Source organism: Mus pahari, chromosome 20 (genome assembly GCF_900095145.1).
Source record: "Mus pahari chromosome 20, PAHARI_EIJ_v1.1, whole genome shotgun sequence".
NCBI lineage: Eukaryota > Metazoa > Chordata > Mammalia > Rodentia > Muridae > Mus > Mus pahari.
The window spans coordinates 48,215,029-48,229,262 of NC_034609.1; the positions used below are offsets into that span (position 1 = coordinate 48,215,029).

General features: G+C 50.7%; 1 protein-coding gene across 1 annotated transcript in view; it reads left to right on the forward strand.

Moving 5' to 3' along the window:
- Window positions 1-14,234, forward strand: part of Disc1 (DISC1 scaffold protein) — a 166,412-nt gene that overhangs the window by 32,880 nt on the left and 119,298 nt on the right. Inside the window, exons 5-6 of the mRNA XM_029532416.1 lie at window positions 4,414-4,534; window positions 7,358-7,593. Of these exons, the coding sequence (XP_029388276.1) occupies window positions 4,414-4,534; window positions 7,358-7,593 (357 nt within the window). The remainder of the gene's footprint in view (window positions 1-4,413; window positions 4,535-7,357; window positions 7,594-14,234) is intronic.

Consider the following 14,234-nt stretch of genomic DNA (forward strand, 5'->3'; position numbering starts at 1 on the left):
GGGCTGATCTTCCAATGTATCGCGTTCCTGTATCACAAACACTGTGTCCTGGATTTCCTGAATATTTTGAGTTAGGATCTTTTTTTTTTTTTTTTTTTTTTTTTTTGTAGGTGAGACAGAGCCATAAGCCCAAGCTGGCCTTGAATTTACAATCCTCCTGCCTCAGCTTACCAAGTGCAGCGATTTTTGCTGTTACACTAATATGGGCATTAGCTTTATCTGACTTCTTGCTTTGTTTTCTCCATAGGAGGCACCCGTGTCTGATTTTTCAATTCCACTCTAATTGGCCCCTACTTCTGCTACTTTGCATCCCCCCACAGGTCAGCAGTGGCTTTCTGTTAAACTCTTGCTCCTCTTACTGTAAGCCCCGTGTCCAGGCTTCTGGTCTCCTCAGTTCTTAGATCTCCACTCACGGCTCTGTCCTTTTTCCTCCCTGGCATTACTGGCTGTCCTTGTTGCTTCTGAGATCTTGTCTCTCTCCTTGTATTCTCACCTTGACATCCCTACTTCTGCAGGATCCTGCGTTCTTTCCAGTGTGTCTCAGATACATGAATTGGGTTCACGTTGCACGAATCCCAGTCCTCTGGGGGTTCCTCCCGAGCACTGACCTCTCTGTAGAGTGCTGACCCCAGGCTTCCTGTGGTCAACAGTGCATGTATTAAATTCATCTTCTTACCCATACAGAGGTACTGTGGTTTCATCCTGGCCTTACTAAACTTATTATTGGTGATGGTTGGTCTTGCCTGTCAACCTGACTGCATTAAGAGATGTCTTGGACTGGTGAAACACACCCATGGGTCTGTGGAGGCATTTCCAGAGATGACTGACACCTGGAACGACAGTGATTGGGAGAAGGAAGAAGGCTGAGGACAAAGTTCGTGTGTCTTCTCCAGCTTTCTGTGCATGTGCCGGGCAGTTCTGCTGACTTTGGGCTCTAGCTTCTTGGCCTTTTGACATGGATGTAATACCCACAGCTCTCCAGGGAGCTTCCGGGCTTCCAGCTCTCGCTTAATACTGCTGAGGTGTTCAGCTTCGTGGGCTGAGCCGTGATTGTGTTCTCTGCCCCTGCATACAAAGGCCCAAAGTTAACACTGAGTGTCCTCCTCAATTACTCTCTACCTTATTGAGGTTCCATCTTTTGCTAAACCTGGATCTCATTGATTTTTGTTAGTCCAGCCAGCCAGATCACCTGGGGATCACCATATCTTCGTATCCTGAGGGCAGGGATTACAAGAGGGCCCTCAAGCGGGCCCGCCTTTTGTGTGGGTTCTGGGGTTTGAAGTCGGATTCCCATGCTCGTGCAGTAAGCACCATATCCCCTGAGCTATCTTCCCAGACCCACCTTTGCTTGTGCCAGCTTCTCAGTGGCCTAAGTTTGCCTGCACTCACCAGGGTCAGCTGGACCCTTAAAACAGAAGTTCCTGCAGTCCTCACAATGACCAGCAGGGGTCCCTGGACACAAACTTCTCGGGAGCTCAGCCCGGGAAGAAGGCTGTTCTAAATGCTGGAGACTTTTCCTGCAGAAATAAAATAGTTTTGTCAACATGGCCAGCTTTCAACACAGATTAGGAACTCAAATAAGTTTCTTTTTACCTTTCTAGGATCAAGTGTTTCTTTGAGAGTCTGATGAAAGCAATGAGTGTTCCTGTATTCAAACTGCCAGGGTGCCTCTTGAGACCCTCAGATTTTGAGCCTCCCTATAGATCTGGCCATGGGAGGAGGAGGAGGTCTCTCAGCCTCTCGGGTTAGGAAAGCTTAGAGTCATGTTTGAAGGGGGTGTAAGTAACCTCAGACTTTACCATCTACTTATTTTTATTGTCTCTTGGTCTTAAAACTACTGTTCAAATTCTCAAGTAAGCTTGTCTACCCACCCCGAGAACTGTTTACATCGACACTGAGGTCTCTAGTGTTTGAGGGTCACTGAGTACCTCTAACAGTGGCTGTCAGTCCTCCCACTGTCTCTCAGGTGTTAATCTCTGTTGCTCAGAAAGGAGCGAGGTAAATGCGGCTCCCCTGTGCAAGGTGGCACAAGGTGTTATTTTAGCTTTTACAACAGTGACTTCTTTGGGTTGACCGACCCTTTCACAGGGGTCATTTATCAGATATTTATATTATGATTCATAAAGTAGCAGAGTTACAGTTATGAAGTAGCAAGGAAAATAATGTTTTGGTTGGGGCAGCATGAGGAAGGTTGAGAACTGCTGTTTTCCAGCCTGGCAATGCACTTTCCCCACTTTGTTACAATGTCCTGGGTGCATGGCACAGACACGGGGGGGGGATTCCCACGTTTACCCCGACATGGTCCTGTCACCATGCGATGTCAGCCATAGGTCAGGCTCTTAGCCTCGTCTGTCTGCTGTGGATCCTTACGCTGCTATCCTATTCTCCAATGTCTTTTGTTGTTCCTCTAAGCACAAGCTATTGAGATCCTTGCCTCAGGCCCAGCTCTCAGGAGAACCCAAACTGGACAGCTATGTGCCCTGGAAAAACAAACCCCAATTCTTGAGGTGCCGGGGCTCTCTGACCTCTGATGGTGGTAGCAGGTCGGAATGCTTCCTCTTTGATCCAATCAGTGGGAAGGAAGTATGTCCACCCCTCACTCTGACCATGGGGAGGGCAGGAGGGCCTGAGGGCAGCAGCCCATGGCGGAGGGTGGGGGGCTCTGCATGGGCAGTGGCTGGCGTAGGCACCTACAGCACGGTCTCAGGAAGAAGGCCTCCTAGGCCTGATCTTGTCAGCTCTCATTTCTGATTCAACCTCTTTGGCTTTGCTATCGGATTTTACAGATAGGTTTCACCCCTTCAGCGATTGATGGGGTGGAAACCGGACAGAAAGATCCAAGTTTTTGCACAACTGGGCGTGTCCTAGTGGAAACCCAAGTCTGAGAGTGGAAGCTTAGATCTCAGGCCCCCCGGGTTCCCACCAGCACCAAGCACTAACATCCCGTGCTGCTGCGTGTTCCAGTCTTCCCCCGAGGGGTCTGCTCATTTTACATTAGTTCATAGTGTCGATGCCCGTTTGCTCTGCCATGAGGGATCATCACACGCTGAGGCTTAAGGAACATGAAGGAAAGGCTGGGTAGCAGAGGGAGACTCTGAGGACCAGACATGGAAGACAGAAACCTGTCCCTGCTTCATAACTGAGCGATGCATTCTGAGGCCACCCCGGCCCTCCGTGGATCTCTTCTGTCCCAGGAGTAGGAGCATGAGAGACAGACAGGAGCATTGTTTGGAGCACAGGGCTTTTCTTGCGGGTTAGGTGATGGGTGGGGTTAAGCACCATACAGTGTGCACCCTTAGCTTTCCCCTCACAGCTGATATTTCAATTTTGCGCTGACTTCCTACAACAGCTCCCACCTCAACCCAGATGGCATCAGTTCAAGGAATTTGAGGAACACTAATATCAGCCTACTCCAGGCAAGCTGAGAAATAACCGAAGGGAAGAAATGAGTTAGTGCAGCAGGAGACGAGACAGGATGAATTCCCCAGTTTTAAGGCTGTGGGTTCATTAAGCCATCCAGCAGGTATTTGCTGAGTCCTGACTCACTGGGGACATCAGCACAAGAGGAGCTCTGTCTTCCTCTGACACTCACAGTCAAGCCTGAAGAGCCTGTGGCAGCTCGGAGCCCCGAGGAAGCCTCCACTCTCTTTCTACAACTGCTGGAAGCCAGGGTGTCTTAGAATCATGTTACCCGAAAGAGGCTCTCTGTGCTGCAGTCTTCGTATTCATGCTCATCCCGTGTAGGACCGTGCCCACCAGACAGGCCCAACGTTCACTTTACTGGTGCGTGTGGTAGGATGTTGGAGGTCCCTGGCAACCACCCAAGGACCGGTGCCTTCCTGCCTTCCCCAGGTAGTCTAGTGTGAGGAGGCTGTGAGGTTCAGAGGGTTGGGTTAGTTCAAAGACAGAGAAGGGCAAAGCTAAGTTCTCACGGTGGCCTTGCCCTCTGTGAACTGTGTTCTGCCTGTGCCTTCCTGGGAAGAGCCCTGCAGAGGACTTTCCCATGGAGGAGGGTGGGATGTGGCTGAAGGAGAGAACAAAGAGAAAGAGGAAGGGACACAGGGCTTCATCCATGCCAAACAACCATGTTCTCTGACCCCATAAGGTGTTTCTAAATTAGACTGTATTTTATGCTTCCAGTATAGTTTAGTTTGGGCTGACTATGTGCCAAGTGTTCATAGCCAGGGTGGCCATGGGCTAGAGCATATGGAAGTACGGGGTTGATAGATGCAATTTGGTTGGAGAAAAAAAAAAAAGCCCCAACAGATCCTAGCTGAAATAGAAATGTACCATTAGGGGCTCCATCCCTGTGAGAAACCGGATGAGACAAGCTTTGTGCAGTCTCTAAGTACATGTCAACCTGAGCTCATCTGTTTCCCCACACCTGCACCAATGCATGTCTGTTACTTGAAGGGCTGGCAGCGATGATCCAGAAGCCCCACTCGAGGGACAGCTGAGGACCACCGCCCAGGATAGCCTGCCTGCATCCATCACCAGGAGGGAGTGGCTTATTCGAGAGAAACAGCAATTGCAGGTGAGCGGTATAGAATCTTCCAGAGAGGAAGTGGGCCCTCTCTCACCCGTGTAAGTCAGATGCAATGGGGGGGGGGGCTTTGCTTCACTGCAGTGCAAGGACTCAAAGCGGAGGCGGCGGAGTGACCACTCCCTTGCACGCGGCTGGGTTGCATTTGCACAGACGGGAGTCAGGACCTTTGGCTCTGCTCTCTGTGGCCGCTGGTGTGTCTGGGAATGCTTTGTGAGAATCCCTACCATGGTGGACTCTGGGAAAACCTCTGTGAAGGGAAATGGTTTTAAGTCTAGCCCGGGATTGAGGCTGCATCTGTAATGACCAGCAGATATGCAGAAGCCATGCTTGGCTTACAGCAGTGGTCAGGAAGTGCCCAGGGTTAGAATTCTGAATGAGGCTCCGAGGCGAGAAAGCAGAGGCAGGAAAGGGCTCTAGAAGTTCTCAAAGTAGACCCGGGGCAGGGACTGAGAAGCAGCCAGGGGTCGTGGGGCTGGGACTGCTGAGCCTGCAGCCTGGAGCAGGCACTGGGAAGCCCCGGCCAGCAGCACCAGGGATTCATGGGAAGAGCCTCAATGGGCAGAGTGGAAAAGCCATCCAGTGTGACTCTTGACATCAACTTTGGGCTTCCACATGCACGCATACCCACATGCTCCCACACGCCTGCAGACATATACACACCGCAATCACATGAAAGTGGAAAACAATTAACAGAAGAATGGGATGTTTGATCATCGTGGAGAACAGTCTTGCAGTTCCTCACACATTTGAAAACGGAGCTCTTCGCATCCGGCACCCAGTCCCGCCCACCGTTGACGTGCACCTGAAAAGAAAGCATGGGGCCAGATGAGGCATCTAGTCACGATAGCCGACGACAGCCCAAGAGGCCATCACTGGATAGACAAGCAAAATGTGCTGTGGATGCAAAGGTCTGTGACTGGGCCTTACTGAAAAAGGACATTGTGCTGCAGGGCACGGTGTGGGTGAATGTGGGGGACATTGTGTTATGCTGAATGAGACAGGTGTGGAAGAGAGATGCTGTAATATTCTACTTAGAGGAGATCCCCAGAGTAGGAAAGGAGACTGGGGTGGGGTAGGGAGTGGTTGGGGTAGGGAGTGGGGGTGAAGGATGGGGTGGCAGGGGACGGAGAATTAGTGTTTAATGGGGATAGTGTCTTGTGGATGGATGGTGACTTTGCTTGCGTGGTTTGTGTGTGTGCCTAATGTCACTGAACTGAGCATGTATGGTGGCAGAGATGCTAAATCTTATGCCTTTTTTTTTACTATAGTTTAGGGCAACTTGAGCTTGTCTTCCCAGTATGGGGAGGCTGAGGCAAAAGTATTGTTGTAGGTTCAAGCCTGGGCTACAAGATGAGTCCTGGGCTAGCTCTGGCTACTCAGTGAAATGCTGTCTCTGAGGAACAAACACAAAACAAACCAAAAAAAAAATGAGAGAGAGAGAGAGAGAGAGAGAGAGAGAGAGAGAGAGAGAGAGAGAGAGAGATATTGATTGATTGGATCTCAAGGGCAGACACGGAGCAACTGGTCCTTGTTGAGCACACAGAACCTGCGGTCTAGCCGGAAGTTCTGGGTGGGAGTGTTGGAGCTCGTCTCTCTCCTCTGGGACTGCAGGTGGGTGCAGGAGGTAGGAGCTGTGGAGAATCTGCTCTGTGGGTGGAGAGAACATTCGGGAGATAGGGAGATATCAGGGAAATAAGCTGTGCTCTTATCAGCTAGGAACAGCGAGGGAACAGGGGCGTGTCCCTCAGCAGAGCCTGGTGCTGTATTCAGACTCCTACGCAGCGCGATGGCGATGGCTATCTGCCCAGCACCAAGCACACCGTGTTCAATCACCTGCTGCTTGTTTATGCGTTGGCCTGGAGACGGATGATGGTTATGGATTAACATAGATTCTGGGTCGATCAATTAGTGCAAATTATGTGTGTGTGTATGTGTGTGTGTATGTGTGTATGTGTGTGTATGTGTGTGTGTATGTGTGTGTGTATGTGTGTGTGTGTGAATGTGTGCACACACATGTATGTGAAGGACAGACGTTGATGTTGGATACTTACCCAGTCACCCTTCACCTTATTTTTGACCCAGAGTTTCTCACTAAATCTAGATTTCACTGACTGGGCTAGACTGGCTGGCCAGCAAGTTCCCAGAATCCTCCTGTCTCTGCTCCCCGCACCCTCATGCTGGGGTGAGGGATTCATTCTGTGGGACCCCAGCTTTGGAATGGGTTCTGGGGAATCAGAAGTAGCTCTTCATGCATGCACAGCAAGCTCTTGGCGGACAGACTCACCTCACCGACTGTGGGAACCGAACTGTCAGACGTTTTAAAGGACATTAGACTCCACAACCCGACAGCCATTTGTTCTCTGTATCCTGTTGCTGTGACAATCCAAGGCTCCTGTCTTTCTGAGCATTCTAGCTTCTCATTGTTTGTGGGCAGGGTTTTCTCCTCCTGGCTCACAGCTGGCATCTCGTTGCGAGCTGCTAGCACCCTCACTTGCCCGCCACCAGAAGGGAAGCCAGCGAGCGACACACCATTCACTGGGCTTTATCGAATCAAAACCTTGGCCCGCACCTGTCCATATTTAATGCTTGGGGGGAAGGCAATGTCTTCCTTCCTGCCAGCACATCAAAAAAACACAAAGCTGGCGGCGTGATTTTTCCGGTTCAGCAAACTTCTGGAATCTGCCTGCCTCAGAAGGGTGGGGTAGGTGGGCTTTGAGACTGCGGTGCATATGGCCCCCCTGTCATTTAGCCGTTCTCATTGTCAGCAGAGCAGGGTTAATGGCTGAAATCTGTTTCCCCCCCTTTCTGCAGAAGGAAATCGAAGCTCTCCAAGCACGGATGTCTGCGCTGGAGGCAAAGGAACGACGACTGAGCCAAGAGTTGGGGGAGCAGGAGACGCTGCTCCAGTGGCGGGGCTGTGACCTGATGGCACTGGTGGCCCAGATGTCCCCAGGCCAGCTGCAGGAGGTCAGCAAGGCCTTGGGAGAGACCCTGACCTCTGCCAGCCAGGCTCCCTTCCACGTGGAGCCACCCGAGGCCCTCAGGAGGTACCGGTGACTTTCTGAGTTTCCAACTTTACCTCTTTCACCCGGTTATTGAGGTGACTTTGCTGTCCCTTGTCCACAGGTCCTTCTCAGGCAGTCTGTTTGCTGAGTGGAAGGGGTGGAGGCATTTTGATGTTAGATTGCCTGCGGGGTCAGCCATGAGCCCTGGGAGTTATTTGGTATTCCGTTCACCTAACGCCTAACTGTCTGCAATGTCCCCTCTCCAAGAGGCAGTTTCCACCATTCCCAGGGGCTGGCTTGTCTCTCCTTCCTTCTCTCCCTCCCTCTTACATTTGGGATTCAGTTAGACAGAGATAGTGACACTGGCTTTTGATGAAGATAACTTTCTGGAGAGTGGCAGATTCCACTTCTATTCAAGGGATGGAGCATGGCGTTGAAAGACTGTGCCCCAGGTTGCGGTGATGCTCGGCTATAGCGTTATTGCACACGCGTGGGGACCTGGGTTTAGATCCCCAGACCCCGTGTAAAAATCTGGGTGTAGGGATATACACATTTAACCTCATTTCTGGGGCCACAGACTCAGGAGGATCTCTAAGGTTTGCTGGCCAGCTAGCTTAGCTCTAGATTCAGTGACCCTGAGTGTGATCAAGGAATCTCTCTCTCTCTCTCTCTCTCTCTCTCTCTCTCTCTCTCTCTCTCTCTCCCTCCTTCCCCCCTCTCTCTGTCTCTTTCTGGCATGTGTGTGTGTATGTACATGTACACGTACGTACATGTGCACAAACAAACAAAAAATCTCCCAAACAAAGGACAACTTAACCAGTGTTTTCATAGACACTGGGGTGAATGGGATGAGTGAGTGACCCTGGACTGCTGGTTGTCTATGGCTAAATAATCACCATATGCCTGGTGCCTTCACTTTGTGGGTTGCATCTATTTTCCTGTCCGTTTTCCAGGTCGTGAACAGAAGATTAGGAAAGCTAATGATTAAAAGAGAAGTTTATAATTTTCCCAGTGTCTTAACAGGAAGGAAAAACACGCTCAGGGTTTTCAAACCTGGGTTTATCTACCTATCACAAAGTGAGTCTTTCCTGTGTTTTACATTATTGGGGGGGCTTGTAAAATACACACATACACATCTACTAGGTTGTTATTGATTGGCTGATTGTTTGATTTTTTTTTTTTTTTTTTTTTTTGAGATAGGGCTTCACTGTGTACCTCAGGCTGGTCTGATCTTCCCATTGCTCTTCTGAGGTTCAGATCTCTTTTGGAGATGCGGGGATACACTCTTACATGTGCGGGAAGAAGCGCTCCTGGAGAGCAGAGGATGTCCAGCGGGGGCTCAGGGCTCTGCTGGGTCACTATGCACCCTGCCTGTGGGCATTTTGTGATTCCTGGATGAATTGGGAGGGTGGGGGGACTGACAGTGGAACCGTTTAGGGATACATTTTAGTCTCGGCTAGCCTCAAACTTATGGTAGTCCTCCTGCTTCGGCCTCCTGAGTTCTGGGATTCATCACTATACCTGGCTGTATCAGCCTGGCAACTTTAATCACTCACAAACTTGACAACCTCAATGGAGGCCGGCTGCAGGCTCCAGGTTCTTTCTGGTCTCAGGCAAGTGAACCCTGCGAGAACTTACCCAGGAACTTGCTAAGGACAGGGTCATCCCAGCATGCTACTCAGGAATCCTGTGCTGGCTTGAGGCCTGACGGGCATTTAGGGCTCTAAAAAATATTTTCTGAGAAATTCATAATGCACAGGATGTATTTTGATCATAACTGCCTCTCACCTGCCTCCTCCAAGTTTTCCTGGATCTCTCTCAGTCTCCTCTTCCCAGTTTCCCAACACTTCATGTCCTAAAACATAACAACAAAGGGCTGGAGAGATGGCTCAGTGGTTAAGAGCACTGACTGCTCTTCTGAAGGTCCTGAGTTCCAATCCCAGCAACCACATGATGGCTCACAACCATCTGTAATGAGATCCGACGCCCTCTTCTGGTGCATCTGAAGACAGCTACAGTGTACTTAGCTATAATAATAAATATATCTTTGGGCCAGAGCGAGCAGAGTTCTTGAATTCAATCCCCAGCAACCACATGATGGCTCACAACCATCTGTACAGCTACAGTATACTCATATACATAAAATAAATAAATCTTAAAAAACAACAACAACCACCCTCCCACTAAGTCCCCTAAGTTCTGTCTGTATACATGAGGGTACAGGGTCATCCACTGGAGCAGGCAACCTAAGGGAGACCTCACTCCTAAAGAAACCATCTCTCCTCTGTCACCCATCAATTACAGCAGGTCACAGGAGACAACTTTTAAGCACCAGGAGGATCAGGATGTCCCAAGCCAGGAAGCTGACAGGACACAGAAACACAGAAGCCACATAAAATGTCAGACTCGTTACAGACAATGTTGAGGCTGTAGAGAAAACAGATCCCTCATTCACCGTTGGCGGAAGGGCGGGCTGGCGCAGCCACTGTGGAAATCAGCGTGGAGGCTTCTCAGGAAACTAAATATGGAAAGCCCAAACAACCCAGCAATAAATACTTCCTCCCAGGCATTGACCTGAGAGGCTGCCTCCTACCGCAGGGATACATCCATGGTCACTGTGGCTTTGTCGGGTGATGAGCCCGTGGCTCATCAATAATGGGCTTTTATTTGGTTGTAAAGAAAAATGAGATTTCAGAACGTGCAGGAAAATGGAAGGAACGGGAAAACGCGTAGTGATGCCCCAGAAAGACAAGTACTGCATGTCCTCTCTTGATTTCCATATATGTGTATTTGTGTGGGAGTGAGGTCATAGGGTAGGAAAACGGGAAGGGGCTTTAAGGAGGAGATGTGGAGAAGGAAAGGTAATTGTCTCTTAGGGTGGCAGATTTATTAAATATAATAGAAGGAGCAGCAGCAGTAGCAGCGTGGCAGGGGCTCGGAGGAGTTTGGGCGCTTGTGGCAGCATGCGTCCACCTGCAGGTCTCAGAGGAAGGTGGGTCATCACACAGTTGATGAACAGTCTACAGCTCATACCTGCAGCCAGGCTGAGGGTAATTCCTGAGTGGCAGGGGGAGGGGAAGGGTCCTGCCTTCCAAGTAAGGAATGTGTGAGCTGACTGAGGAGGCGAAGGGCGGGCGTCTATTTGGTTAAGGTACCCATTACAGGCTGGGCACATGCCTCCTTTAGCTTCCTGGTATCTTGGAGTCTGGGATCCCAGCCCTGTAGAATTCTCATTTCCTTGGGGAAATGAGAATTATAGGGCCTGCCATTCTCCAGGAACCAGGGCATGGGGGAGGAGGGGTTTCTTATGGGGGAGAGGTTGCAGATTTAAGGCCTCTTGGTAGGAGACATGCCATTTCCTTCAGAGGAGTCATGAAAGAAAGGCTGCTGGACCTGAATAGGCCCTATCCCTGACTGACTCCATGGGAGTGGACAGGGGAGTGTGGGGGAGGGAGGGTTCCAGTAGTGAGCGTGGGGGTGGGGGTAGCATTGAGGGTCTTACTGGAATTGTTAGGGTCAGAGTGTGGGCGTTGGCAGCCATAACAGACTAAGCTGAGCCACTCGTCCTCAGTAGGGGAGATAAAGGGACCCGGAATCTCAAAAGCAGAGAAAGGTTTATTCAGTGTGACCTGTTGAAAGAACAGTGAGGTCCAATGACCCCCGAGTCCCTCGTGAGGGTCCTAACAGGAGGTTTGGTCTTACAGAGGGCACAGGTGGGAATAGCTTAGCAGTGCTGGTTAAGTGTGGTCCCGCCCATCACTGACCTTCCTCTCAGCTCCAGTCTGCTCTGCACAGTAGTCTAACACTGTGTCAGAACCGTGTGACATCTCTCTAAGGGACAAGTTCCCTCTGGATGGCTCCAGCCTTCTCCTTCTCCCAGTGTGAGACTCCTGATAGCCAAAATCTGATGGCCAAAGGAAGGGACACACGGCCTCTTTGGGGATGTCTTCATTCCTGCCGGTGTTTACAAGATGGGGGATCATGAGGAGCAGATTGGGGTTGGGAGGGACAGGCAAAGCCGAGCGTGTATGAAAATACCACACGCTAATTAAAAATTAAATTCAGAAGAGAATTAGGAATCTTGCCTGAAATCTCAACCACTGGGCTTGCAAACACGCTCTAACTTGTCTTAATTTTTTAAAAAATATTTATTTAGTTTATTTTATCCATATGAATATTTTACCTACCTGTATATCTGTGTACCACATGCATGCCCGATGCCAGTGGGGGTCAGAAGAGGGCATTGGAACTGGAGTTACAGGCAGCTGGGAGCCACCATGTGAGTGCCCTTAACCAGAGTCATCTGTCCAGCCTTGGCAGTTGTCTTTTGTCCCACAAGACCTCCTTTTGATGCATGTGGCCAGGAAGGAACCTGAAGCTTATTCCATCCCAGACTTGGGGCTGGGATGTGAGGGCGGAGAAGGCTGGTGAGAGAGGGAAACAGAGGATCCAGGTGACAGTTTCCACCGCTTCCTGAGGGCTGCATCTCTGCACGGGGGTTCCGCCTAGTTGGCATGAGGAGGAGGGGTGTGGTGATTCAAGCTCATTGCTCTCCAGTGCTGCCAGCTGTATCCCTCCACCACCCCCCTCCCCCGGCTGTGCCTCACACTCCAGGGGAGGGTAGCCTGGGACCTCATCTAGCATGCATCTGGCTCCCTGTACAGCTCGATGAGGGTAATTGTAGTAATAACAACAGCAGGCTGGTGCGAGGCTTCCTGGCACACTCTTCGGGGATGCTTGGCTGCTTACAGGGGTCTGTGGTTGGGTCCTTCATCACTCAGCTCCCGGGACATTTCATGCTTCATGTGAAATGTGTTCTGGCAGCTCACGGATGACCTGTCTCTGGTTGTGCGTTTGGAAGAAACATGTCGCATCTCTCTTACAAACTGTTGGCATAAACTGTGAAACACTCCGATCCCTGCTTCCAGCAAATCTGGCTGGCTCTCGCTTGGGAGAGTCTGGAGGCTCGCTTGTGGCACAGCTGGGCTGGGGAGGGTGCCGGGAAGGCAGAAGCCAGGCCTGCTGTGCCTCTTTGCTCTTTAGCTGACTGACCAGGGGTTCTGCAGTGAGACAGTGGCCTGGGGTAGGGTGGGGTGGGGTGATGTGGCTGCTGCATAGGGTGCCTTGTGTGAAGTCAGAGTCCCACAGCTGGGCCAGGGCTTCTTGCAAGTGAGATTTGAATTAGCAGAAGTCAGCAGGTCACAGTAGACTGGACACAAAACTCATCATCTTTGTCCTTCAAATACACATCATATGGAGTGGAGAGACCCAGGGAGACGGCAAGGGTGGCGTTGGGAGACAGGTCCCCCTGAATCAGGGAGCTGTGGCAGAGAATCCTCAAGATTGGTGAGTGGAAGCAGCCAGGTGTGAGACCCTGTGTCATGGCTGTGCCCAGGGGATGAGGGTAGGTGATACCTACCTACCAAGCAGGACAGCATGCCAGAGCAGCCCTCAGCCAGGGAGCAGTTTCCAGTCTGCACCCCCATTTCTGGGGGTGGCTGCTGTTCAACTTCTGGGCTCTGTTTGTGTTCCCTACCTCTGCCTGGGAATCTGCCTGGTTTGACAGGGACAGTGGGTTGCTACATGTATATTTGTGTGTTCTTATGTTTGTGAGGTGTGTGTAACTGTGGCTACATGTGTATTTGTGTGTGGTTATGTTTGTGTGGTGTGTGTACATATGGCTACATGTATGTGTGTGTATGCTTATGTTTGTGTATCTTCGTACATTTGTGTATATGTTTGCACATGTGTATGTCCATGAGCATATGTATATGTGTTTGTGCTTGTGTATACATGGGTGTGTGCATATGTGTGCACTTTCTTACTCAAACTATCTGGGTGATGTGTTAGAAGATCTCTCTCTACTTCACTCAACAGCTTTATCCATCTCTGGCAGCACAGACCTGTGTGTCTTCCGTCTGTCCTTACTGTCAGCAGTAAGGCCACCCTGCCACCCAAGTGGATAGAGGTGACACACTCACTAAAGCTGGCACATGGGCACTGGACACCTGCCTCTTGGCATGGGCCTCTATCCACTGCACTGCACTGTCTGTCCCGGGAGCAGAGGTGTCAGCTAAGCGGCCTTTGACAAGACTGTACGGAACAGTCCTGATGCAAGTGTCCACCCTGTCTTGTCTCAGTGATCTATCTCCAGTCTGGAGGAATTCAGGGATCTCCTGTCACCTGCGCTCCACAGATGTGTGATGTCATCAGCAGTGAGGTCATGAGGGTTTCAGGGTCAAAAGGTCAAGTGGGTGAGTCCTCATTCCCTCCAGCAGTCCCCCCTGTCAGATTCTGACCCGCTTGTCCTCTGCGATCACTGGCAAGGTTGTTAACGTCAGCAGAGGCCAGTTCCTCTTAAGTTCCAGACCCAAGCAGCCTTTATGCTTAGCATAGCTGTCACTGGGCCCTTCCCATTATTGCCTACTTGCTTTGGGAACAGTCTCATTCTTAAACTAAATTCCGCTAAATAAGGAAGGTTGTGGAATCAAGTCATTAGGGGAAACAAGGAGACAGAAGAGAGTCGGGACACAGACATTAACACTCCCCGTGGCTTTGCATGAAAGTCAGGCTTCTGCACAGGCAGTTCTGGGGATAAAGCTGTGGCTGAGAGTCTGTGCTGTAGCACCACTGCCCAGAAAGACAACCCTCTCCCTCCCTCCCTCCCTCCCTCCCTCCCTCCC